Source organism: Amphibalanus amphitrite, unplaced genomic scaffold (assembly GCF_019059575.1).
Source record: "Amphibalanus amphitrite isolate SeventyFive unplaced genomic scaffold, NRLGWU_Aamphi_draft 000049F_arrow, whole genome shotgun sequence".
Lineage (NCBI taxonomy): Eukaryota > Metazoa > Arthropoda > Thecostraca > Balanomorpha > Balanidae > Amphibalanus > Amphibalanus amphitrite.
The window spans coordinates 903,109-930,179 of record NW_024881545.1 but is presented as its reverse complement, the minus strand read 5'-3'; the positions used below and the strand labels follow the sequence as shown (position 1 = coordinate 930,179).

Genomic DNA, 27,071 nt, shown 5'->3' with positions numbered 1-27,071 from the left:
AATAGACGACATAAAACCCCTTTTTTACATGTATTGTCCTACCATAAAATAGAGCGTGCACACTAACCGAGCTCTGAACAAAATGACGGATTGTCTTTGCTTTCGACTTCGGCACTCATTTTTCAGCGTTCGGCTTTCGCTATAGACACGCTCAGGTCGCTACTAATGCGCCAGGTTAGAAACAGGACAGCAAACGGCAAGAGTCGTATTTACAACAGCGGTCTGGTGCGAACGACACTCGGTACGCGGAAGGCACCGTTTGCACAGCTCACACCATACTGATTGTCGGTTCTGGGGTCAGCGTCTGCCTCTGGGCCGCCCGCAGCGGGCGGTGGACGGGTGCAGTCCACCGCAACAGCCTGCTACACTACCTTTTACCTGCCCACCAACCGGCCGCGCGCAGAGTGGCGACGCTACAACCAACTACAATACCAGCGCAGCATTTACACCGAAACTACCTTACCAGCGCAGCATTTACATCGAAACTACGATACCAGCGCAGCATTTACGCAGAGATTACAATCACCAGCAGTGTTTACATTCCAACTACGATACCAGCGCGGTCTTTACACACCAAGGCTATAATACCAGCGCGGAGTTTACACCCAACTACGATACTCTCGCAGCAGATACAATACCAGAGTAGCATGTACAACGCTCGACCCCAATGATTACCCCTACGAACTCACTAATCACGGAGATCTATGGCCCAGCGTTTCGGTATGAAGAGATCTCAGTTACGTATGATTCTGCCAAGTAAGCTGTACATTTACCAGATCTGCATTCAGCGCGTGGTGGGGTGGCGCAGAGCGCTCGCAACCGGTCCTCTAGCTCGGTTAGCTACTGAAGCGCTCTGGTAAGCTACGGTGGAGACAGGTACATCACTGTGCCACCCCAGGCGCCTGGACCGTGCTATACCTGCGGTGGCTCGGGACGGTCCCATATCTGGTCCCTCACTAAGCGCCCACATCCCAGGACTCACAGTCAATAGAAACCTTCAGAGAGGACCCTCAGGAAGCTCCACTGACCACACGGGACACCGACAGACCCAGTCGGGTCCTGTGTGAGGCACTGTCCATCACAGGGCGTCTCCGAGCGAGACCCCGCCACTACCAGAGATCCTCAGAGATCTCGGCTACCACCAAACCACAGCCTGGCCGTCACAGGTCCGTCTCAAACAGAACGCTGCGCCGTTTGCGCGCGGCGCCGATCTTACGGTGCGCCATCGGGTTCGTCTCGCGGTCGGTGAGCGTCTTGCGGCGTTGGTTCTCACCGTCGTCGCTAGGTGGCTCTGTCGGCAGCGCCAGACTGGCATCCGTCCAGCACTCTGAGACGGATAGTAGACCTGGGGACAGGCCGAGGAAGGTCAGAGTGGCGCCACGAGACTGCGTAAACACAGGACTTTCACTGCCCCAGCCTTTACCGGATCAGCATGGTTCGAAAAAAATTGTGCTGGATCATTGCATGCTAATTCTTCCCCGCGTTCGCAGTCTCTCGGACGACGAAGATTCTACGCCGTCCGGCCAATCCCGTTCGAGGTCGGCGGGGGCTGGGTCGCGCTAATCGAAGGCTTTTGGCCGGACGACGTAGAATCTTCGTCGTCCGGGAGACTGCGAACGCGGGGCTAGTTATTGAGTCGAACATGTTCAAACTGAGCATGAGGAATCAAACACCGAATCCTTTACTGTCATCACTTAACTATTCAACTTAGATTTCATTCACGAAATCAATCTTATGTCGTAACAGTGAGCATTGGAGCATTATATCTCAGTCTGACTGTCTACTATGATTATCTGAATGAGCTCTGAACTATGTCTGAGCTCTCAGTGACTCAACTGACCGGTCTGCGCTGCGGCCGGCGGGTCCGTGCGCCGGTTACTGAGGTCCGCCAGGGAGCGCCGCTGGGCGCGACTCGGCTGCACGGGACTGAGGTGGGGCAGCGAGGCGCCGCTACTGGTGGACGTCAGCGAGCGGTACCCGTCGTCGGCAGAGTGGGCGGCGGCCAGGGTGTCTGTGCGAAAAGGAGGCGGGTGGTCAGCTAATTCATAAGATCAATCACGATTTCATGTACTTGAGATAAGATTTATGTATTTTAGATATAAAACATGCCTGCAACGGTGTGTGTCACGAACGTTCTTGAACTGTTTGTGAACAAAGAATTTGTTCGTGAGCATGAGGCTCTGATTGAAGGAATTCATAAATTACCAAATAAAGAAACAAACGTTATTCACGAACAAATATGTAAACCGCAAACCCTGGAAATAAATGAGCATCATAGCGGCGCCAAAAGTGATCGCCAGTTGCTGAACACCGGGGTTGCGTAAGCCATGCCGTTCACTTAGCATAATACCTACACAAGCACGACGAAGTCATACGGTCACTGCCTTTGACGTCAACCACTGATAAGGCGTTATAGACACATCTTAGGGTGAGTTACCTTCACCCAAGATATCAAATACCAAACGAGCTTGAATAAAAACAGAAACTGCAGGCACCATTCTCAGTTGCACGAGCAACGTGGGCTTCTCTAATTGATCGTTTTGTTTCTGATAGAGGGCTCCAACTAGTCTCGTTAATGTCCGAGCCCACCCCCCCCCCCCCCCCCCCATTACACGGAGACGATGTGACCGCGGTCCCTACGTCCGCCGGCGGTACACGTTGACGGGCTGTTTGCCGGGACACGGCTCCACGTCAGCCACCAGCTGCGAGTAGAGCCTCCACAGCACTGCGTCCCAGCGGCACACGGTGCCACCGCCCCGCTCCTCCTGCGTCAGCATCCTATTGATGTCTCCCACACACACCCAGGGCCGAGCGGCGTCCTCGGAGACGGCCCACTTGCTGTGGTCCTCGGAGCTCTTGAACGTGATGGTGAGCCTGCCGACGGTCGGCGCGGCGCGCTCCGCCGTCACCGAGATATCCCGCACGTTTTGTACGTGGTAGGCCAACGAACACTCCGACTTCATCAGGTTGGTGCGAGGTCCGTTCATCCAAGTCTCGGTGAGAAGGTCCACACGGGTGGCAGGTGCCACCAGGTCCGCGTACAGGTCCTTGCCAAACTGACGCGCCTTGGCGAAGGTGGCCAGGGACAGGCCGGCAGCGGTGGTCAAAAGGCGCACACTGAACCAGGGCGGCCGGGAGCGCCTCTTCCCTGCCACCACCCGCGCCATCAGCGGGTAGCGCGCCTCCAGAGCGGGCGCCAGCTGCGAGGCGTACAGGTGGGGCTCGTTGAAGAGCAGCTGCCGCGCCACAGTCTCCAGCTGGTCGGACGAGAGCGTCACGCACAGGAAGCTCTGTCCGAATTGATGGCCCGAGTGCGGGTAACCGTAGCGCTGACCCGGCGGCGGTGGAAAGTGCGGCACACTGTGCACCAGCCAGAAACCCTGGTCACCGTCAAACGCCACCACACCCTTGGTGTGACCTTTGTTGTGACCCTTTGTGAAGCTGGTCTGTCCGTCCGGGCGCTCGTTGTTGTAGAAGGCGTAGATGAAGCTCTTGTTCGCGGCGTGCTGATAGAGCAGCTCCAGCGTCCGTCCGGCGGCGGAGAGCGAGTCGTTGATGGGTACGTCCGACAGCGTCCACCGATCACCCGTCGACGCCGACGAGAAGTGCAGGAATCCGACGCCGTCATCGACGAACGGCGCCCCGATGTCGTGTATGACGGGCAGCTTGTAGAGGACGTACCAGTCGACGGCGGCTCCGCTCTGGTCCCGGCAGCCGAGCGGGGAGCCGGCGGCCGGCGCGGCCACCAGGAGAGTCGCCAGCAGTACCGGCACCGACAGACACATGACGACAACTGACGCTTCGGCTTCGGGGTAGCTGGAGCGGCGCGCGCGTGATCGTCCCGGCCAGCCGCGCGCTCCCCTCCCTCCCCAGTAGCGGCAGCTGCCGGCCGGGGTACGGCGCCGCGGACAAAGGCGCCGGACTGACATCCGAGAGTAGTCCCCCCCTCCTCTCAGCTCCCCGACTCGGCGTGCCGGGGGCGCCACATCCAGAGCATCGGGTGATACGATATCGGGTGCAGGGGGTCGCAGTACTCGGTCGAACGCTGCACTGGCGTCCGGGTATTACTGTCTTGATTATAATGAACGAAAAATGATGCAAAATTTACTGCTGAATGCTGATCCTTCCTGGCACCAGCAACATCTGTACGGATATCCCTTTCTTTGTCCTTCCTTGAAGAGCGAAGCCAGCATCTCCCCAAGGACGCGTGCAGCTGGATGTGCAATGTACCGCCCACCTGAGCACGGAGGAGGACCAGGACGGGGATACTGGCATCCATCACTTTTTCCATCGCTCTACGTAACACCTGTCTTGGTGACTTCAGCGAACCCAAGTAGTAGCGTGAAATGCATTTGTGTGCATTTGCTGGTTCAGATAAGGATGATAGGTGGTCAGCGCTATTGGAACGGTTCATAGCATACAATATCACACATAAGGAAATTGATGGTTTCATAAGAAGTGCTACGATTAACGTTCGGATATAGTACTCAATAGCTCAAAGAGAGCAGTAAAGAGACCGCCTTCCAACAGATATAAAAAATGACGTCATTCATCTACACAAGTCAGATGGACCAACAAACTGAGAGCACAGAACGAACCAGTCACCAGCCGCCCGCCGCGCTCCTGTCACTAACCTTCTGAGTCACCGGTGGTGTCGGCCGCAGCTGTCATCTCAGAGTCTGCGTCCGTGACGCTGACAGTAACGGCGTCCGTGACGGTACTGTCCGTGACGGGCTCCGTGATAGTGCTGTCCGTGGCGGCACCTGTGAAGGTGTCTGTGACAGTCTCAGTCACGCTGACAGTGGCAGGGTCCGTGGCTGATTCCTTCCCGTCGCCTGTGACTGTCTCCGCCTCCGTGTCGGCGACTGAGCCGGCCCCGGTGTCCTCACTGTCCGGGACGGTGACTGGTGTCGCTCCAGCGTCTGAACTGTCCGCTGAGGCAGGCCGTTTACCGGGCTCGGCTCCGTCCAGACACTCGAGCAGCGAGTCGCTCAGGGTGGCCTCGCCGACCAGGAGTCGCGCCGGGCTTGGTGCCACTGAAACAGCGCCATCCGCCAATCATCGACACCGGACAGAGCATGCCATGGCCACATAATCCAGCGGTACTCAATCGTGTTTCACAAACAGCACCAGCAAATAGCCATCGGTGTTTCACGCCGAAACTTGAACGTCTATTACTATTTTGACGGGCATTCATCTCGAAATTGAATTAAGATTTAACTACGCGCCATCATATCACATATCATTTTGAGGGAAAAATGACCAGAGGTTGTTGTTGCTAAATGAGATAATTTTTAATAAACTGAGGTGAAATGATATGCTGCTCTCAGTCTCACCTATGGCGGGCGCAGCGCCGGCTGGCGGCGGGGACGTCATCTCCAGCAGCGACAGGTCCACCGGCTCGGCGGTCAGCATGTCCCGCTGCAGCAGATAATGCTGAAACGGCGAACTCAGAGCCGCAGACGACTCCACGTCGGCGCCACGCGCCCGCTTCGCCGCACTCGGACTGTCGTCCAGTGACGCCATCTGCACCGGCGACAGGGGCGCCATCTGCACGGGCGACGGTGGCGCCACCTCTGTGGCCGCCGGCAGGCGGGAGTGCGAGAGCAGGCAGACGGCACGCCGGTTGCGCGGCGTCAGCATCTGCACCCGGGTGGTGGAACACATCGTGTCCATCTTCTGGCTGATGGGAGAGGAGGGGCCCGGCGGCGGCTGTACGGCGTCCACGCGCACGGGTCGCAGCGGCACCTGGCGGTGGGACAACAGGGCGGGGTGTTACTTAATCTGCGGTCTGGCGGTAATGCGCGCTGGGCTCGGAGTCGGAAGACATACGGCTCTAGTCCAGTCAGAGCTTAAGTCCCATGGCCAGCCAGTCGTTCATCACCAAAAGGGGTCCAAATTTACTGTCAAACTATCGTAAAAGAAATGATTCAGTAACATTCTTGTCGCACGAGATCGTGATCGAGACAAACGTAGAGGCTGGTAATAACTAAAAAGTGATATTGCAGTCAGCTAGGAAACCCAAGATTCCTTTACTACTCAGGTTGGTTCACTAGGGAAATAAAGGCGCCGTAGTGACGTCATCAGAGGAAATCCTTCACGTTCAAATGAAGGGGTCATTTGAATTGCTGATTTTGGCTCGATATAGTCCTATTTTTTAGTTTCAACCCCATTTATCGTAATAAGGCGAACTCATTGTTACATTGGTACAACTTTTGATGACACATAATCCTTTTTTTTCTCCAGCTCGCTCGAAAGATGATGAAATTTGCATGCATGCCTATGGGTCAAGGGAGATTCTATCGCCGTGGTGACGTCACGGTAAAGGGATTCTGGAGCTCGTGAACGGGGGCCGGGAAACCTACCCTGAGTGAATGGGTTAGGGATAAGTTTTCATAGACCTGACAGTTCTTTGATCGATGTCTCCACGGTCCACACTAACATGTTCTAAATTACGCGAAAAGAGCTAAATGAAAGACGGAACAAAGCACTGAACAGGATTATTCCAGTTGAAATTTCAAGATTTTGCTGCATGTGATGTAAAACCAAACTACAGATGGATGATTTACAAAGGGCAATAAGAGTGATGAAAGTGCTACAGATAAAAGTTAGTCAGATTTGCTATATCTGATAAAGAGCTAGTGTTGTCTTTTACACTAATGATAAAGGTGCCAATAAAAAAAGACAACTCATCAAAACAACAAAACACAGGAAATACGACAAACAAATCGTCCGAAGCTCCGTCTCACCTGCCCGCGTCTCATCGAGTTGTTCCGGCCGGCCCGGAAGGTCGACATCTCGGCGGTACGGTCCGGTCTGCGCGCCGAGCCGGGCAGCGGCCGCACGCCGCCCGGGTGCGCCGGCACGCTCTCTCGCTGCACCTGTCGCAGGCTGCGTGCCAGCCGCGGTGTGAACCGACCGGCCGCCGCCGTCGGAGTCAGCAGCGCGCGCTTCAGCGCCGGTCCGCCGCCGCCCAGGGACGGAGTCGGCCACATGCTCACCGAGTCATCCGTGTCAGGCGCCTCGCGGAACCTGCGCCGAGACTCGGGCGACGGCGGGCTGGCGAGAGCCTCCTCTGAGGCGCTGCGCCGCGATAGGGCAGCCTTACCTGACGCGGCAGCACCCTTCCGCGCCTTCCCGGCGAAAAACAGGTGCTTACGCAGCGACTCGCCGAAACTGCGCGTGCGCGTGCGCTGCGCCAGGTTGGGCGTGCCTGCGCCGCTCTCGCGGTTGAACTGTTTGATGAGTTTTCGGCGGCGCGCCGAGTCGGGCATGCTGGAGATGTGAGCGTACAGGCCGGCCAGCGCGGTCTCCGTGTCGTCCCGCTCGCCGGCAGCGGCCGACTGCTGCCGGTCCACGAACGTGAACACGGTGGACGCCTGTGGCGAGTCCACGCTGGCATCCGAGCAGCTGTGCCGCCTCCGTCGCTGCCGGTTCAGTCCCGGAGTGCCATCGTGACGGGCCAGGAACGCACGCATGTCCACCTCGAGCTCATGTGGTACCTTGAAGAGGAGTGGTGTGTTCTCGATCATCAGTGCCACTGCCTGAGCCATGGAACCGGACGAGTTCTGGAGTTCCGCAGCAGACATCTTGCGAGGGCAGAGGATGTGAGGTGCAAACATGGTGCCAAGGTTGAGAGCATTCATCTTGTTCTCTGAGTGCTTCCTGGAGACCTTGTACAGGAGGAACAGCAGATCTTTGAGGAGCTGGTAGTTCTCAGCAGGCACCAATAGGAACAGCAGCTGAAGTGCCTTGATCTGTTTGTTATGGGCAGCACATATCTGGTCAGCTGGAGTATCCACAGGACATATGTCTGCCACCTGACAATGAGCAGGGTACAGTGCCTTGGTGAGGAGTGGCTCACTGAGGCTGGCCAGAAAACCTTTCAACACACTTGCACAGTCATGAGCTGAGTAGACACCAGATTCAAAGTCAATTGATGCCCCTGACATCAGATCCTGCCTCAGTTCTTGTTGCCTGGCAATATTTCCAGTCTTCCGAAACAGTCCTTCGTGGGTAAGATTGTCGTCCCTACTGAGGAATTCAATCAGCTGATATGCCTGGCACACTCCCTCGTGTGACAAAACAACACCCTCTCCATTCCTGGACGACTTACTCTTGCTTTTGGTACTAAATGGCAAGATCTTCCTTGAACTCTCATTGTTTTTGTCTTCAGAATTGACTGGTGCATCTACTTCATCAACAGTGAAGTGCAGAAGAAATGAAAGATGCATTTTCACCAGTGTGAAAAATTGAGTTTCATCCTGATGCCTCATATTCATCATAACAGTTTCAGCATCCACAGAAGAAAAAGATGTTGAGAATGACACATCTTCATCCATATTTTATGATGGTATTCCAAGTGTTTTGACAACTGAAAATCAAGGCAATCCACTGTAATCTCTGCTATTTTGTCTTACTTTGGCCCCGCGTGGACAAAACTGGCGCCAATGCGGCAAAGAGTAAAATCGTTCTATGATAAATAGAACAGCAGCATCACGGACATAGCGGTAATTTCAGGCGTCCCTTTCATTCACTTCAATAGATATAAGAATATTTCACCGAAAAATGAAAAATACGTCCTCAATCTTAAATCGGCCGGAAACCAAACGCGAAATCACACACACAAACAATTTGAATTTTGTCTCTTGCGCCACTTCAGGATCTAATGCGCGCTACCAAATTGCAGGATTGCCTTCAAGGTGTAAGGTATTTCCTTCAAAACAATGAAAACAAATGTGAGGAAATGTGTCGACCGGTCCCGTCAGCACCTATTTATGGCAATTCAGGAAAGATATAACAGGCTCCTGACAAAAAATAAAAATAAAATAAAATAAAGAATGCTAACTCATGACATAACATCCATGATCCAGTGGTTCATCGGATTTTGATCCAATACGCGGTCTTCATTCGTCCAACCAGGGTACTTTCACGTCACCTTTGGTTCCGTTTATAAGGGTCTGCGATGCCTCAAAATTGGCAAGGTAAGTCTGGTAAAAAACAACTTTTTATTACAGAAAATGCCGATTGACTGGCGAGTGGCGACATACTTGCATGCAATAGAGACCACCTCGACTTCTCGCACCACGTGTATTGCATATTTCTTAGACTGGCCAGAGAGTAAACAGGAGCTTTAGGCGACAGCACAACACCACAACATTAGAGCAGTGCCCGATAACGCTATAGTGGCGTGCGGCACGACACAGCACTAGAGCGGTGGCCGACGACACGACGGCACTAGAGCGGTATCGACAACACTAGAGCACTATCAATAGCTATAGAGGCGTGCGATGCCCGACAGCACGGCACGACACAGCACTACCCTACCTAGAGCAGTATCCGACAACACAGCAACAAAACACCAGAGAGCGACAACACTTTACCCGGCACATGGCGCACCACCTTGCCATGCTATGATATGCATTGATTCCCTGTTATGATATGTAGCGACAAACCCGCTCCCAGTCCCAGACATGTTCGGAGCAGCCCCACGCCTGCGGCGGTCTCGTATTGCACTAGAAAACGGGGTTTTATTAGGCTAACTAGCGAAATGGTATGCTGGCGGGTTGTATATCAGATCGATAAAACCTCACACATGACACAATATCACTTTTTCAGAGACTGTGCTACTGGGCGTCACTGAATAGTTACTGTGCGCGAAACTCTCAGCCGTAAAACCATTGCCCCATGATATGTTTGAGTTACAGCCATGGTTCGCAGCAGCGGTAAATCGTCCGATAGACGCATATTAAGCTTAAACTCAACATACATTGGCCAGTGGACGGCCGGAATGGTATAACACCGCTGATAGACTGGAGTTAACACCCGGAATGTCGCAATGGTGAAAGGCGAAAGCAGATCATATTGACCATGAGTATATGTTAACATGGAGTACCAATCTCGACCAGCATTAACAGAACCAACATTGGCAGTTTGTACATAAAAGTGACTATTGTAGCGTCGTAAGCCCGTCACATGTTTAAGAACACTGAAGTGCCACTACGAGCCAGGCTTGTGGCGTTTGTGCGATTATTGCAACACCCAAGGCGTTCTACTATCGACACCCAGCGGCCAGCACACAACGCGCTCTACTGATCCACGGATCGCCAGTTTAAACTACTGGCCAGCTGAAAGTGGTCTACCAGCGACCACAGATTAGCAGCCTTAAACGCATATTGTTACTTGACTTACACGTACCCATACAAACATATCGACAACGGCCTACATCAAACCGACATAATGTGCTGTCTCTAACATTGAAAGCCGGACTAGCCGGTGGGTGTCGGAAAAGGACATATAGCTGCGGGCTACTGGAGCCTAGAGCCCGGTTGCTAGAGCAGGCTTCTAGAGTCACAAGTCGGCCACTGGAACCGGTAGGTAGGTACTGGAGGTGGCTATTGGAGGAAGCTACTGGATTCAGGAGGTGACTGCTCGACTCGGGACTCAGGAGATGGCTATTGGACTCTGGACCCAGGAATCAAGAGGCGGCTACTAGAGCCAAGTGACTGCTGGACCCAGGAATCAGGAGGTGGCTTGAAGGGACGGGAAATGGCTTCTGAAACCATGACCATCGGCTGCTGGACCTTTGAATGCGCTGGGAACGGCCACTAAACCCAGGTCTCAGGGATTCTGATGACTACTTGAATGGATGGCTCAGATGATAAATCCTGGACCATTGATCAAGGAATGGCTACGGGATCCCAGACTCATGAGATGGCTACTACCTAAGACCGAGAAGTGACTACTGGAGTCGGTTTCTTAGGCCAGGCTGAGGCGCTACTGTGGTCGGCTACGAAAGCTGTCGGATGCCACTATCCTGCCGTGAGGGGCAGCAGCTGTAGCCAGAAGTTGACTTCCTCGAGTTTTCCAGCAGCTTCTGGAGCCGGGAGTTTCCTGGCACCTACTGGAGTTTCCCGGCAGCTACTGAGCCGGTAGCTGGTTTCCTTTGTCAGTGGGCTGCGCTAGTGGAGAGCTCCGCCAGCGCCTGCGCAGCGGTGCTCGAACAGTGGCTCGATGACACCCGGGTCAGCCAGCGTGCTCAGGTCACCCAGGTCGCGGTCGCCCTGCGCGATCTTACGCAGCACGCGCCGCATGATCTTACCGGAGCGCGTCTTGGGCAGCCCGGGCGCGTACTGCAGGTAGTCGGGGGCGGCGAACGGCGCGATCCGCTCCCGCACTGAAACATAGCAACAACGGTCAGCTGAGACACTCGGCGTAGGAACCACTAAAACATGGCAGACTTGGGTGTCAAAATACGGCCACCGACACAGTGCCTACAATTACAAACTCAACTACAATATCCTACATCACGTTTCATTCTAACTTATCCTGCATCACGCAACTTCATTGCCATTGGTCATCAATGCGCTACCATGTCTGTCAAGAAAAAGTACTCAAATGCCCTGGGTCCATAACAGGGTACCTAAACTTCATTTTCGGCTGCCTCTGTAGCTGCTCAGTCTGAGAGATAGCTGCCGCCGAACCCACCTTTGAGTATGAGCTGTTTCTGGAGCTGCTCGGTCCAGGCCACGCCGTGCCGGGTGGTAACGAAGCAGTAGACACACTCGCCCTTGACGCTGTGCGGGGCGGCCACCACGGCCGTCTCAGAGACGTCAGGGTGCTCGATCAGAGCAGACTCGATCTAGCAACCGGGAACAGAAAGAAATGTTAGATCGCAAACCACGACACGCCGGAAGAGGACGATCAGAACAAGCCCAACGAAACGAATGGAACGGCCATAGAAAGGATCGCCGACTGGGAACGGAACGGAACACTAGGTTAATTATATACCACTTCACTGAAAGGAACGGCAAAAGGATTACAACTAACCAAAAACGGAACAAAATGGAAGTCAGGAAAGAGAGCAAGCCTCGCTCCGGACCAGAATGAGACAGTCACAAAGGGCACCCACCTGAGCTGTGGAGAGCAGGTGTCCGGACACATTCAGCATGTCGTCGATCCGTCCCGTCACCCAGATGTAGCCGTCCTCGTCTCGCCGCGCGCCGTCGCCCGTGCAGTAGAACCCGTTGAACTTTTTAAAGTAGGTGGTCTCGAAGCGCTCGTGGTTGCCGAACACGGTCCTCATGATGCCTGGCCAGGGCCGGCGGAACACCAGGTAGCCCTCTCCGGGGCCGTGGATCTCTACTCCCTGTTCATCGAGCAGCGCCGGCTGCACGCCGAAGAAGGGCCGGCACGCCGAGCCCGGCTTGGTGGGCGTGGCGCCGGGCAGCGGAGTGATCACGTGGCCGCCCGTCTCCGTCTGCCAGAACGTGTCGACGACGGCGCAGCGCGCGTCACCCACCACCCGGTGGTACCACAGCCAGGCCTCCGGGTTGATAGGCTCGCCCACAGAGCCCAGCACCTTCAGACTCTGTCGGCTGTGCCTGCGGACGGACGGGAGGAGTGTGAGGGCGGACGCGGCTGGTGCAGAACACTGGGAACCCGTCGCGTCTCACCGACAGAGCCGCTGCCAATTATCGCTTCAGCTGCTCCTTCGCTATTACCTATACCAGTAAAACGCCTTTTGGGCGAAGAACGAGCGAGCGAGATAGTGAGCCCTGCACGTGCGCAAGGGCGAGAGGGTACTTCCAATGGGGCTTGTGCAAAGCACCCTTCTAACCGGTCGCTAGCGGTGTGCCAAATTTGAACGCAATCGGCCAAGCCGTTCCGGAGATTTGGAAGCGGCATTCTGCACGTGCGCACGTGCAAATGGGGTCCAAAATGACTTTTGCACGGCACCCTACTAACTGGTCCCCAACCGTGTACCAAATTTGAGCGCAATCGGCCCAGCCGTTCTCGAGACCTGGAGTCGCCCCCTGCACGTGCGCACGTGCAGTAGCACCCTAACCGCAACACATGGGAATGCATTGCCTGGTGGGTGCCTACCTGTATGCCAAGTTTCAGCGAAATCGCCCCAGTAATTACCGAGTTATTAAAATGGGAACAAATTTGACACCTCTTATTGTTGTATTTTGCACGTGCAGTGGGGGTCACTCACATAGATCAAGAGCATCCGACCTTTGGTAGAAGGTATGCAGCTACCCTATAAAAATTACCGCAAGTCAATCGCCCAAGCGGCTGCTGAGATATGAGCCTCTCAAAATCACTACTTTTGCAAAACAGCTTGAACACCCTTGACTTTTCACGTGGCACGTGCCACGACGGTCACTGAGATGCATCAAAAGTAGTCAATTACGGGGTAGAAGGGATGGGGCTACCCAGCAAAAAAAGACCGCAGGCCAATCGGTCCAGCGGTTGCTGAGATATAAGCCTCTCAAAAGCGTTACAGGCCGGGCCGGGCCGGGCCGGGCCGGGCCGGGCCGCTCATACTGAGATTTTTCCGTTATATTGAAAAGACTCGCTTCGCTCGCTGCGCTCGCTCGCTCGTAATTACCAAATACAGCAATACGCATCGTTGAAATTATAGCTTAGGCGCATGCCTATGCGTACAGAAAAGAATGCTGATGATGGAGGAAATGCATGTCAATGAATGAAGGCCATGTAATAGTTCAGGCACAAACGAGATCGGGCTGCATCATTACTCCTGAAAAAGAGGGCAACTTCATGCATGCAAAAGTAAAAACAGGGGATGAAGTGATCCAAAAGCAGAAAAACCATACAAGTGAACAAGAAGAAAAAAAAAAACAAGAAAAAGATGGCTCAACAGAGACACACATGCTTGTGGACACGGATTGGCGACTGAAAAAGAAACAAGGACAAGAAGAATGGCTGCAAGGAATGTCTGTAACTGAAAATGATTTATACCGCCCAGCTCAGAGTGCCCAACGAAGCAGCCAGCAAGCCAGAGGATAGTGAAATGTGACCCGGGCAGACATTCCACCGAGCAGAAACAAACCGTTTGACCGTCTCGTCTCCGAGTCTCATGAGCGCGCGGATGGCGGTGGGTGCCGTGTAGAACTTGGAGACGGCGTACTTGTCGATCACCTCCCACATTCGGTCTCCGGTCGGGTAGAAGGGCGTGCCCTCAAACTGGGACGATACGGGGAGAGGCGGCGATAGAGAAAATAACAGACAACGCAGCCCGGAGTCAAAGGAGGGATAGTGTACCTTCACCAAGACGGACGGAGGACGATAGTAAGAAGTTGGAAGAAGACAAGACACAAGTTAGTGAATCAGTAGAGAAGCGTTTTAGTTTTGGTTGCATTTTAGTCTGCTTTCACCAATGTAAAATAAAACCCAGAAAAGACAAACGAGGACAAGAGAGTAAGCGTTGTGTGCGTAAGAGACATACAGATAAAGAACAGAATTAAGGGCAGACTGACAAAGATAGACAGGCATACAAGGACAGCCGGACACAAAGACGGACGCACACTTAAAAATAAGACAGCACAAACCAGAGCCGCGAACGTTATCACAAATTTAATTCAAACAGCGTTAGAATTAGAAATATCACTGCCAAGCGGTCAGCTGAGGATATCACGGACTACCACCACAGTCACCCTGGATGGACAATTCAGCGGATTTTCACACCCCCAGTCGGCGACAAGACTCACCATCACTGACGTAGCGCGGTTCAGCATCGGGCCGTAAGTGACGTACGAGTGTCCCGTGATCCAGCCAATGTCGGCCGTGCACCAGTACACGTCCTCAGGGCGGAAGTCGAACGAGTACTTGAACGTGGTGGCCACATACAGCATGTAGCCGGCGGTGGTGTGCAGTACGCCTTTCGGCTTACCCGTGGAGCCGCTGAAACGACGACAGAGACGCCGTGAGAGAGAGCGGAAAGATAGACCAAAGACAGATCGCACATATTTACACATTAGCTCCGGCGGCTCAATAATTTTGCAATTCACGTCCACGGTAAGCACGATCTCCTACGTGCCTCTGATCATGAGATGATTTGTCAAGCGCAAAAGTAGTGTGCTGGTAAGATCCGATCAACTGAGAGACAATCGCATTTGAAGTATAATAGTATTTAGGGTGCTGACGAAAGAAGTCGTACAAAGGGGAAGAATCTGATGCCAATGCACCGGATGTACGGGCAGCGCCCACTGCGTCTAACACGCGTTTGCTGGACAGGCGCATAAGATCCCTATCAGACCCTATGGGCGGGCGGGGCTCAGCTGCAGTCGGCCAGGCACGGACGAGTCGGTCGGCGCTGCTTGCCGGTCCTCGTCTGCCCCCAGGCACGGCGGTTCACGTTCTCCGCCCGCTCCCAATGGCGATTCCTCGCTCACCTTGTGTACAGCATGAACAGCGGATGCTCAGCGTCCACCCATTCCGGCTCGCACTCGTCAGAGACTCCCTCCAGCGCCTCATCCCACCAGAGGTCTCTGCCGGAGTTCCAGCCAGTCTGTGGACACACAAACACCGACCGTTACCATAGCAACACGCCGCCTCATCCCACCAGACGTCTCTGCCGGAGTTCCAGCCCGTCTGTGGACACATACACCGACCGTTACCATAGCAACACACCGCCTCCTCTCATCAGATATCTCTGCCCGAGTTCCAGCCAGTCTGTGGACAGCAACGACTGTTAACATAGCAACACACCACCTCATCCCACCAGATGTCTCTGTCGCCGCTCCAGCCCGTCTGTGGACACACAACGACCGTTACCATAGCGACACACCGCCTCAACTGAGAGACATCCAATCCAACCAACTGAGAGACAATGAGACGCGCCCCCATGAGGAGCAGAGGTAGCGGTGGGCGGAGTCTCGAGGGGCGGAGCTGGGGCCGTGCTGGTCTGGCCGGATGAAGAGACCGAGGAGCTGCGGGCCCCGGCCGGACAGCTATGCTCCAGTTACCGCGCAGAGATGGTAGCGCAGGTGACCGGCCTGGAGACCCTAACCCAAAAAGACCAAAAAGACCCAAAAACCCAAAAAGACAGGACCTGCCTATCGTGGTCTGCACGGATAGCCTCTCAGCAGTGGCGACCCTGCGCAACGGCCCGGCCGCCCAGACCTCCCCGCTGGGAGTAACGGCCTGGAGAGCCATGTTCGCCCTCTCGGATAATGGCCGGAAGATCCACGTCCAGTGGGTCCCCTCGCACTGCGGTGTGGAGGGTAATGAGCGAGCCGACAGGGTGGCCCGAGAGGCCGCGGATCTACCACAAGACAGCGTGCCTGCAGACATCAGGACAATCACCCGAGCGGTGGCTAGGGCCGCCCGCGACGACACGGTCCGGGCCTGGCCCCCCGGCTGGTTCCGGTCGCTGATGGGGGGGCCGATTCCCCCCCCCCTCCACCGGTGGCGGGGCTGGACCGGGAGAGAGCGGTGGACGTCCACCAGCTGCATGCCGGGCACTGGGCGGGCTCCAGGGCCTATCTGCACAGGATCGGGGCCGTTCCCTCTGTGGGATGTGAGGGCTGCCGCGACGAGGGCTGTGTGGCAGCCCGCTGTCCCCTGTGCAATGAGGAGCCTGACACGCCGGCACACGTGCTGCTGAGATGTCCAGCGCTGATGCGACTGAGACATGCAACCCTGGGTCACATCCATCCCAGGCTGGAGGAGGTCCGGGAGACCTCAGTGGTGGCGGCCCTGGCGGCCGCCGCCAAACGCTTACAAAGCCGCCTGGCTATGCATCCATGAGGAGCAGAGGGAGAAACAACAACAACAACAACAACAACACACCGCCTCTTCCCACTAGATGTCTCTGCCGCAGGGGGTCGGCGGCGGATTTGGCAAACAAAGACAGTTTTAGCCACGGTGGTTTTAGCGTTTTAGCTCACTCCAATATCACCGAAGTAAGAAGCTTCACGCCTATAGTCGCTAACAATTAACGCTAGGTTAGACAGGGACCCATCATCAGCTACATTACGCACAACTACAGCGGCGGCCTAGCACATACTACATACTTGTTAAGTGTTACAATAGGGCTACATAGCTGTACCACGCTCGCGGCAAAACCCACCTTGACGTCGTAGGGCTCGGAGCCGTCGGGCTGGTCCCCCACGGAGGGCACCAGGTGGTGCAGACGGGGCAGGTGGCGCACCACCACCACACGCTCCACGGGGTGGCCGCGCGCGGCGCATAGCTCCACGGCTGACGACATAGGCGTCACTGGTCAGACTCAGTCAAAGATGAGAGGAGGATGCGCAACGGTGTGGGGCAGGGGCACGAAAAAGGGTGCCGAGTGCGACACATAGGACACATAGAGTGAGGGGCAGAGAGGAGAGGGAACGTCACAAGCGGAGAACAGGAGTGGGGTGGGACAAAGGCCGATAGACAAAGATAGGCAGGACAAGCGTAAAATTTGGGACAAAAATGGACAGCACGAGAAGAGGACGAAGAAGAACATGGCATTGGGGACATAAACTTTTAGGGCATAAAGTACTGATATCTAGGTGACACATGTGCGCACAGACGTCCCACAGAGCAAAATACGTGGACAAAACATGATTCCTGTCACTGCCTGCGAAAGTATTGAATAATTGCCACCTGACACGGTCTGTAATGTGTTGAGTTTGGTGAGTTTGTTGCCGACGTGCTTGTGTATGTTTGTCGGTCACCTACCGTGGTCGGTGATGTGTTTGAGTTTGATGAGCTTGTTGCCGCGCCAGACGCCGTCGGCGGTGATGACCAGCCGACAGTGGCCGTCCAGAATCCGGTCAGCGAGCGCGTCCGACGAGTATCCGCCAAACTGACGATACATGGGTCATGGTCCGACACAGTCACGGGACAATCGGAGGTCACAGTCATATTCGGACTGACCGATTGGCAGTCACTACATTCATAACTGACAGTCACAGGATAGGCCCCTACAGTCACGGGACTCAATGACTTAGACACATGATTTGAGTGAAACAGTTATGGGCCTGTGTCACAAAAGGCACATAGGTAAGTAAAGAGTCACGGGAATAAGTGATACAGTTACAGAATGAAGTGACAGCATCAAATTTATTGTGTAACAAAAGTCGAGGCTGATGGCTAGTCTCGTGTCGTGACTAATGGATGGGACCCAGATAGCACGGGGAAAGGCGCAAACCAATTCCCCTGGTTAGGGGAATTGGTTCCCCTTAGTTCGCACATTGATCGGCAGCTGAGAGCCAGCTATAGGGGTCAGTAAAACACACGAAAAACATTCGGCATTTTCGCATCTTCACCACAGTTGAATCAGCACTTCAACGTGCACGCAGTAGAAACTTTTTCGAGTGACACTCATTTGGGGGCGAGCTATGTTGAGCACGGTCGCTGCCCTCCCGTGTCCGTCAGAGCGATCTGTTTATATCACCGATCACGGGCCGGCGCTTTTCGATCCGGCGGCGGCAGCGTGACCTCTGCCCCACTGGTCCGGGGTGTTCGGCGGCCGCGCGACAAACAAACGGAGTCCGACCACACACAAAGTCGGTGATCAGCCTGATCGTGGGGCCCCGGCGGTGGCTTGTGGTCGCCGCCGTACTGCTCTAGACAACCTCGTACGTGCGACGTCATATCGCCTCATAGATCGGTCTCCTGAAGCCTGACCTCATTGCTGACTGTACATCGCAGATACTGGTAGTCGGACCGAGTTCCCATGCCAACAGACGCGTGAAAATGACTGACCAGATCCGAAATGCCGGTGAAACATAACTTTACATAAACATTTTACTTCATTCTGTTAGAGCGGTCGACAGACATTTCGGGCATCAGAGGCCCCAAGACATCGCGGCTAAACATACGGCAGTGCCTGTCTCCGCCATTGGGCTATATGATTTTTCTAAATGGGCAGTGCTAGCTTGTTAACGTCGTGCAATCGTTGCGAGGTGTGATGCAGATGAGATTGAGCGGTGAAGAAAAGTATGTTTAAAGATAAGTCACACGTTGACTTTTTGGCGTGTCGCCGCACAAAGCAGACCTATATGAGATTGCACTAGGAAATAATTGTTACAACGCAATCATACTATATAAACTCCGTCTATCGGAAGCCACCATTCAACACTCGGTTAGCTTACCGCGCTCGACCGCCCCTAGTCACCACTGGGTTTCCTGCGCCCTTCCCCAGTCCCCGACCGCCGGATGTCCCGTGATCGGCCGCCCCAATCACTGCTACGACTAGGTGTTCCTTGCCCGCCATCCCGCCCCCCCCCCCCCCCCACACACACACACAGACTCGACGTTAGGACTGGGTATCCTGTGTCTGGCACTTACCACGATGGAGTGGACGGCTCCAATGCGCGCGCAGGCCAGCATGGCCACGAGCAGTTCGGGCACCATCGGCATATAGAGCGCCACAGAGTCCGAGCGGCGCACACCCAGTGAGCGTAGAGCGTTGGAGAACCGTTTCACCCGCTGCAGCAGCTCGGCGTACGTCAGACGCGCCGAGTCGGCTGGCTCGTTACCCTCCCTGGAGGTGAGGGTCACGAAACGGCCCACGGGTTACGGCACGGGTTACGATAAAGGTCGCCTAGCGGGTGAGATACGGATTACAACGCAGGAACGACGAAGGTTACCACACGGTTACGACACGGGTTACGGCACGGGTCACGACACGGATATGATACGTGTATGATACGGGTACGACTCGGGCCACCGGCTCACGGGTCATTAACCCCCGTGGGACCAGTGTGGGTGGGTCACACGGCACACCCAGTGGCTGTCAGGCACAGAGGCCGGGCGTAACGTCGCGGGTTGTTCGTCGGGCTCATCATCGCTAAGCCGTATTCGCCACGCTTTATGTGGGAGGCTTTTGATGTCAATACATACATACGTAATATGTCAGGGAACACCGGAACTTTCGAATCGAATGGCCTCACTATTGGTTCCAAGGGGACACCGGAAAACTATGAGCATTATTAGCCGAACTCAAGAATTGAGACCCGGCAATTACGACACAGGCAAGGCAGGAGCAGGCCGTTTACCATGCCAGTAAGTAGCACACAGACAATGCTGGAGACAGTCCAGACAACAAGGGCGCCATGATGCCCAGGGCAGTCTTGTTCTCGGTGACTCACTCACCAATAGAATGCCACCTGATCTCCGTGTCCAGCCTCCACATGCCGGTCCAGGCAGTTGTAGCTCATGTTGGTCTGGGCGCCCTTCATCCACTCCACAAAAATCCTCCCTTTAGAGGCGTCAAAGTTGAATTCATGGAAAGCGCCGGTGGGCGGCTGCTGCCAGTAAAACTGTTTGGCGATCTCGCCCCAGAAGGTCTCTGGCTCATCGATGGACTGCTTGTAGAGTTGCTCGTACTGCTCCATGGAGGAGCAGTGGGCGCTGCGGGCCAGCCCAGCCGGCGGCAGGTACACCTCATCCACCAGACCCTCCACGTGGGTGGCCATTGTTGAGCGTCGCCTGAGAAAACAATGAGTCAGTGATAGAAACACTCAAGGCATATGAAAACACTATGGAAATGGAGGTATATGAATCACTCAATGGCCAAGAGCATCAAGCATGTTGCATAAAAAATATCCACAGCTGGCAATCCTTACGCTGACATAAGAGGTCTTTGGCTTTTGACCATTTCTGAGTTATCTATATTATGAATTATATCTTATAAATCAAAAATACAACTGAATGCATCATGTCTCAGTTAACCCTCACCGAACCTATTGGTTTTGTACATACCCGAGGGGGGGGGGGGGGTGGGGGTGGGGAGGGGGGTACGACTCCCTCGCCGTTTCGTGGACGATCGATTTTGTCCCTAATGGAGCTAGAGCGTCGCGGAAAAGACACGAGCGTGTGGGCAGTTACGAGACGCAGCGATTGGTATCCGATTTTAAGGTCTCATGTCAACCGTTAACCGCTGAGGTCAGGTCAAGTGGACCAAGGTACGGGAACTAAGGGTTCGGTTTTTGGCAAATAACTTTGCAAAAAAATGACCACAGAACCGCGATTTTGACAGCATCGTGTTCGCCTTACTCAGGCGCGTCAAATGGTATACTTTTAGTTTGGGTGATGTCAATTTAGGTGTTGACCTCAGGTCACAGAAAAAAATCAACATTAGTAGAGCAAACGTCACATGAAGGTTTTCAAACTGAGGAGAGGCGCTGTAGGTTTGTAGGTTGTAGGGTAGGTTTGAAGGTTGTAGGTTTTTAGGTTGTAGGTTTGTAGGTTGTAGGTTGTAGGTTAGGTTAGGACAGGCAGGTTAGGTTAGGTTTGTTTAGGCTTTGTTAGAAAAAAGCACCTCTGGGTATAGCGCCTCTCCTTGGTTGGAAAACCTTTGTGTGACGTCTGCTCTACTAATACCAAAAAATCTATGGGGGCGGTAATTCCCCCCTTTGGCCAGCGAGAGTTAACTTAAAAGTACTGAGGGCTGTTCACGGCCCCTGTGTGCGGTCGGACCGCACACAGCCTCCAAGCTCCGCCCACTGCGTCCCTACGTCAGCCTTCCGTCACCGCACACAGCGACCGCTGTGGCCGGTCGGGACTGGCCACAGCGGACCGTCCACCGCACGCAGCCGTGACATCAGAGCCGCCTACCCATCCCCTACCCCCACGCCTGCTGGACGTACCGCACACAGCGCACGCAGCAGTTTGCGGTGCCCGTGAACACCCCTCTGGTAAAACAAAAAGAATATAAATACCTAGAGCATCAGGATTTCCATATGAAGAGAGGCTTAGAAAAAAGAAAAATATTTTCAATGAGGACCACAAATTTAATCTGCACATTCACCTGCAATTAAATTGTTATTTTGCCAAAATGTTTTTAATGTCACACAGTATCAGTATGTACAGTCGACTACAGAATGATGTTCCACTCCTCAGAAGCTCAGTTGGGGAAACTACGAGGAGCCAAACAAAAATTGGATTAGCCAATCAGCGGCTGGAGTGGGCGGGGCGATGACCATATATGGTCATAAAATCAGACAACTTCATCTTTTCAATGAATTTTAGCATTCAAATGAAAAAATGAGGCATAAGAATGTTTTTTAACCACACAAGGCCTACACTCACCCGGTGCATAATTAACTGGCGGCTCTAAATCACAGAGTTACAACGCAAGGTCAAACCGTGATTGGCAAATATGGCGGATTGAAACAGACGCGCCAAAAAATGTAAGCAGTACCGTGGTTTAAAAATGTCATTATTTTTATTATTTTGTTTATGGTTTTTCTAATTGTAATTAAGTTATTATTTTAGAATTAAATATTTTTGTTTATTGTAATTTAATTAAATCTTTTAACAATTTTCTTTCATAAAACCAATCCATTTATTGAATGGCCAGCTGATTGTGATGCCCAGAACCTGCAGAAAAGCCGTTTTCCTATCGCCATTTTCGAGTCAATTCGCCGAATTTAATCAAATCACACTAATTCCTAGCGAAAAATGGAAGCCTTTTCTCTCCAATAAGTGGACGCGATACCGCAAGTACCGGCTTGTTATACCGTTTTTCACCCTTAGTAGCGGGGGCTGCATTTATGCCCATATATGGTCATCAAAAGTCCATTTATTGACCAATCCATTTTTTGACATTCGCCTCGTAGTTTCCCCAACTGAGCTATCATGATCAGTTGACCAGAGCTCTAAGTTGTGCTGTTTATCACGCAATTAAGCCGAGCGTGTCGATTGTGAGCATTGGGACAAACCGACAAAGCTATAATTTGTGAACTCAGCCCGTGTGATGCAGCACAGCCTATTGCCTGTGAAAAGTGGAACATCTTTCTGTAGTCGACTATACTGATACATTTACATGTCAGCACAGGTAGCACAGGCTGAGGCTGGACAAAAATAATGTCATCCAATAATAATCTCGACATTCTTATGCCAATGGATTTATTCAAATTTTTCAATATTGTTTCACCTTTGCTGCTGCTCTTTCCTCGAACGAAAAATGCCAGAAGGAAGACCCGTATCCTCCCAAATTTGAATAATAATTTTCTATAAATCTGTCATTTGCGAGAGATCGTCTTTAAAGCTAGGTTCATGTCGCTCCTGCTTCTTCATTTTTGAATCATTACACATTACAGTTGCTACCATATTAGCCAAGCTTGCTGTAGCCTAAAATTATCGAGCTCACCCAAAATCCGCCCAAGCTCACTAAATTATCTTGAACTCAACACGGTTATATGGCCTTCCTGATTGTTCAACACCGTCTTTTTGTGCTGTAGCTTATTTAACAAAGAATAGCAACTTATTTAAATTTATGTGTTTCGAAGAAAGTCAAAGTGGAATGTAGGATGCCAAAATCGGAAGTAGCCAAGAGCTTTCCTAGCTAATTTGGCAGCTAGCTCTGCTCTTATACGGCCTTGGCAGCTAGTAACGTGTGACGTGTGAACTGATAAGAATGTCTGCTGCGCCAAGAACTGTCGCATTATCGTCAGTTCACGAAGCAGAGAGATGTCACCACTAAATCAGAATAGACTATGTTCGACATAGATGTTTGACCACCAACTTTTCCCTATATTATATATTAAAGGGACCCTCCCACCTTAACATAAGTTTTGAGTTGAGATAGCCAAATTGGTGGCCATGACCTGCAAATACCGGAGGGGTGTTCACGGGCACCGCACACTGCTGCGTGCGGTGTGTGCGGTGCGTCCAGCAGGCGTGGGGGTAGGGGATGGGTAGGCGGCTCTGACGTCACGGCTGCGTGCGGTGGACGGTCCGCTGTGGCCAGTCCTGACCGGCCACAGCGATCGCTGTGTGCGGTGACGGAAGGCTGACGTAGGGACGCAGTGGGCGGAGCTTGGAGGCTGTGTGCGGTCCGACCGCACACAGGGCCCGTGAACAGCCCTCAGTTTGGACACTCACAACATCGAAAAATGCTTTAATTCGAAGATATTGATATGGAATTTCAAACTTGCAGTTTTCGGATTCTAAGGGGCTAATGCATTGGAATGCCCCCTTAGAATTTGTGACGTCAGCGGAGATCTAACGATTTTTAAATCTTAGACTAAAACCATCGTTAAAGGGACCCTCCCACTTAACATTAGATTTGAGTTGAGATAGCCAAAATGGGGTCCCTGGCTCACAATTACCGGTTTCGGCACTCATAACATCGAGAAATGCCTTAAATCGGAAATATTGAATTTCAAAATTGCAGCATTTTGATTCAGAGGGGCTAATGCTTAAAGGGACCCTCCCACCTTAACATTAGTTTTGAGTTGAGATAGCCAAATTGGTGGCCATGGCCTGAAAATACCGGTTTGGGCACTCACAACATCGAAAAATGCTTTAATTCGGAGATATGGAATTTCAAACTTGCAGTTTTTGGATTCTAAGGGGCTAATGCATTGGTATGCCCCCTTAGAATTTGTGACGTCAGCGGAGATCTAACGATTTTTAAAACTTTTACTAAAACGTTTGGCAGCACGCGGTGGTATATGCTGCTTTGCGCGCAACAAATGCCGCACTTTCAAATAAAGTCGCTAGGAACAGCGGAGATCCCGAAAAGTAAACAAAAGTAAAAGTCTAATATCTTGAAAACCGGTGGATATTTTTCGATGAAATTTGGTAGATATTCATTTTTGCTCTTTCTGAACCGAGCGACATCACTTTCGTGCCAATTCATTAACTTTTTTGAAGGTGGGAGGGTCCCTTTAAGAATACCCCTCTGAATGTGTGACGTCAGCGCAGATATCTAACGATTTTTAAATGTTTGACTAAAACGTTTTGTAGCACGCGGTGGTATATGCTATTTGCGCGCAACATCTGCCGCAAACGCCGCACTTCTAAAATAAAGTCGCTAGAAACAGCGGAGATCCCAAAAAAGTAAACAAAAGTAAAAGTCTAATATCTTGAAAACCGGTGAATATTTTTCGGTGAAATTTGGTAGATATTCGTTTTCGCTCTTTCTGAACCGAGCGACATCACTTTCATGCCAATTCATAAACTTTTTTGAAGGTGGGAGGGTCCCTTTAAACCACGAGCAGGAATAAAAATCATTTAAACGTCTCGCCTGCGGCTCGACGTTTAAATGATTTTTTTTCCTGCGAGTGGTTTAATTGTTTTATCCCGTGGCGGTTGCGCGTTCTTCAATAAATATACAAGCTCACAAAGCCATCTGCAAAATATTTATCAGCTTCCATGATTACTTCCTTGGATTACTTTCTCGTTACTTTTTGATAGTAGGGGTCTGATTACTTTATTGTACTAATTAATTTCTACTTCTTCTTGGTCTAACTACTTTCTGGGTCGATATGAACCATGAAAGGGAGTTACCTAATTTTGACATGTTTCAAGGGTTCCTGGACTATGATGATGAACCAGATGAAAATGTGGAAGAAAGAATTGACAAGTTTATTCAAAATCAGGTGCCGGCGGCAACGACTAAGAAAACCAAGTCAGATATCCGGAAGTTAGACGCTTTTCTACAAAGAAAGAATGAGACTAGACCGATAGAGATTATTCCGGCAAGGGAGCTGAACATAATTCTATGCGAATTTATCATGGAACTTAACAAGGACAATGGCGATCCATTTGAAATTTCTACTTACAACGGCGTTCGGTATTCGCTGGAGAGACATCTGAAGGCCGTGAAGCACCCGCAACCAGATCTGAGTGGGAAAGATTAAAGAATATGATAAGTTTCGGGCTTTGTAAAGCCCGCGCCTGTAGGAATAGGTTTTCCTGGTCGACGGGCGCCGCGTCGGAACGCGAGGCTGGCTTTCACCTCGGGCGGGCTGACCGTTCCGACTCCCGCCTCGAGCTGGGTTATAACGCGAGAGCGCCGGCCGATCGGGGCTCTCGTGTGGTGGCTACGCTCGAGGTAGGTGTCCCGCTGACCCGGAGGATGGGGCTTTGTGCTCACCCCGCCTCCCTAGCTAGGCTACGAGCAAGGTAAAGTAAATGTGTAGATTGCGCGTGTTAGGGTATGTTAGGCTAATCTGCGCGTTTATTCTGAGGCGACGTAATTTCCCGTAGACGTACATTTCCGAGCAGTCTTGTTTCATTCTTTGGCGTTATACTTGTTTTATGTAAATAATAACGGAGCAGAAATCTTTATCTTGTTTGGCAGAGAGAGACATTCGAGACGAGAGACGAAAGACGGAGATAATGAATGAGTCACGGAGTTTAAACATTTAACGTAACATAAATGTAATATTACGTTCCTTGCAATTAAGACGGTGTATTGCACACCGCAACCCACGAGGGCTCGCGACCCACCGTGCGGCAAAGGTGTTGCATTCCCTGACCACCGGATGCTAAAGTAAAGTAAGATAATAGTTGGACCACCACGGCTGGGTGGCAGACGGCTGTTGGAGGATTGCACGGGTGTCGGCGGTAGCGCAGCCGCCGGCATCACGAGTACATTACATAATTTTGGTGCATCGGCCGGGAATCGCTGTTACGTGTGCACATTGCTCAAGTCGGCAGTGACCCTTCTTCTGATATGGAGAAGCCCGTAAGTCTCGACCAAGCAGGCTAGTTTGCGTGCACAATCATGTCAGTCGGTGTGACCCTTGTTCAGCCACTATATAAGTCTTAAACTGCGTTAGTTGGTTGGAGAAGCCCGTAAATCCGCGACCCAGACACCTGTTGTTTGGGCGGCATGTTGTGCAAGTCGGCAGCGATCCCTTCTCTTGATATAGAGAAGCCCATAAGTCTCGACCGAACTAGCTTGTCTTGCGTGCGCTTTGTGCTGCAAGTCGGTGTGACCCTTGTCTGACCACTATATAAGTCTTAAACTGCATTAGTTGGTTGGAGAAGCCCGTAAATCTCGACCGAACAGCCCCAGTCGATGTGCCGATTTAATTTGCTCACTCCGTGAAATATTCATTACTCAGGGACAATCGAGCGAGCCAGCCACCAAAAATTCATTAGGAAAATTTTGTTGACGACTGCATAAATAAGACATCGGTGAGATTAAAGATCTAACCGATGAATGGCGGACCGTATGATTGATTGGAATGTTGTGCGAGAGATGAAATTGAAATGTTTTCGTCACGGAAGAAGGCCTGTCCTGACGAGAACTTCAATTATTGTTATGCCTGATATCTAGTGCTATGTTTGAAATGCTAGAAAACTTTGCTGTGCTTCGTTTCTTTCTAAGACCTATAAGTGGCCAATTCAAACCACAGGCGTTAAATTGTAAAACTTTATAAATTCGTAATGATATGATTTTGCCAGTAACGTATTTACGTGATACGTAATGTAGTTTTGTCGTTGAAACTGATACTTCCCTCGTCAAAATCATTTGAAATGCCGGTGAAATTATTATCTGAACATTCACTAAGCGAGATGTTAGA

At 52.2% G+C, this 27,071-nt stretch overlaps 2 protein-coding genes across 5 annotated transcripts; both read right to left on the bottom strand.

Moving 5' to 3' along the window:
* Window positions 1-11: 11 nt before the first annotated feature.
* Window positions 12-8,670, bottom strand: LOC122377715. 3 transcript variants are annotated; one of them, XM_043358074.1, is made up of 6 exons: window positions 6,750-8,656; window positions 5,337-5,748; window positions 4,890-5,036; window positions 4,635-4,763; window positions 1,841-2,011; window positions 12-1,345 (listed from the first exon to the last, which is right to left on the bottom strand). In XM_043358074.1, the coding sequence occupies exons 1-6, from the start codon at window positions 8,340-8,342 to the stop codon at window positions 1,161-1,163; spliced, it is 2,637 nt and encodes an 878-aa protein (XP_043214009.1). In that variant the 5' UTR covers window positions 8,343-8,656; the 3' UTR covers window positions 12-1,160. The 3 variants fall into 3 exon arrangements, with proteins under 3 accessions (XP_043214009.1, XP_043214007.1, XP_043214008.1); XM_043358072.1 differs by having other exon boundaries at window positions 4,635-4,775; window positions 6,750-8,655; XM_043358073.1 differs by having other exon boundaries at window positions 4,635-5,036; window positions 6,750-8,670.
* Window positions 8,671-9,081: 411 nt separating this feature from the next.
* LOC122377714 (acetyl-coenzyme A synthetase, cytoplasmic-like) lies at window positions 9,082-22,800 on the bottom strand. 2 transcript variants are annotated; one of them, XM_043358070.1, is made up of 11 exons: window positions 22,685-22,800; window positions 19,900-20,235; window positions 19,093-19,288; window positions 17,479-17,605; window positions 16,877-17,007; window positions 15,198-15,313; window positions 14,514-14,706; window positions 13,856-13,989; window positions 11,912-12,383; window positions 11,488-11,641; window positions 9,082-11,176 (listed from the first exon to the last, which is right to left on the bottom strand). In XM_043358070.1, the coding sequence occupies exons 2-11, from the start codon at window positions 20,220-20,222 to the stop codon at window positions 10,962-10,964; spliced, it is 2,061 nt and encodes a 686-aa protein (XP_043214005.1). In that variant the 5' UTR covers window positions 20,223-20,235; window positions 22,685-22,800; the 3' UTR covers window positions 9,082-10,961. The 2 variants fall into 2 exon arrangements, with proteins under 2 accessions (XP_043214005.1, XP_043214006.1); XM_043358071.1 differs by lacking the exon at window positions 22,685-22,800 and adding an exon at window positions 21,838-21,912.
* Between the last annotated feature and the right edge of the window lie 4,271 nt (window positions 22,801-27,071).

Bases quoted from the DNA above. Each gene is read 5' to 3' on its own strand.
- LOC122377715 (XM_043358073.1), bottom strand. From the start codon at position 8,342: ATGGATGAAGATGTGTCATTCTCAACATCTTTTTCTTCTGTGGATGCT. The intron at 2,012-4,634 runs GTTAGTGACAGG...CTTTTCGCACAG, and splicing joins CACCACCGGTGACTCAGAAG to ACACCCTGGCCGCCGCCCAC. The intron at 1,346-1,840 runs GTCAGTTGAGTC...GCCTGTCCCCAG, and splicing joins GCCGGCCGCAGCGCAGACCG to GTCTACTATCCGTCTCAGAG.
- LOC122377714 (XM_043358070.1), bottom strand. From the start codon at position 20,222: ATGGCCACCCACGTGGAGGGTCTGGTGGATGAGGTGTACCTGCCGCCG. The intron at 14,707-15,197 runs GTGAGCGAGGAA...TCGTCGTTTCAG, and splicing joins CTGTTCATGCTGTACACAAG to CGGCTCCACGGGTAAGCCGA. The intron at 13,990-14,513 runs GTGAGTCTTGTC...GTATCGTCCCAG, and splicing joins ACCGCGCTACGTCAGTGATG to TTTGAGGGCACGCCCTTCTA.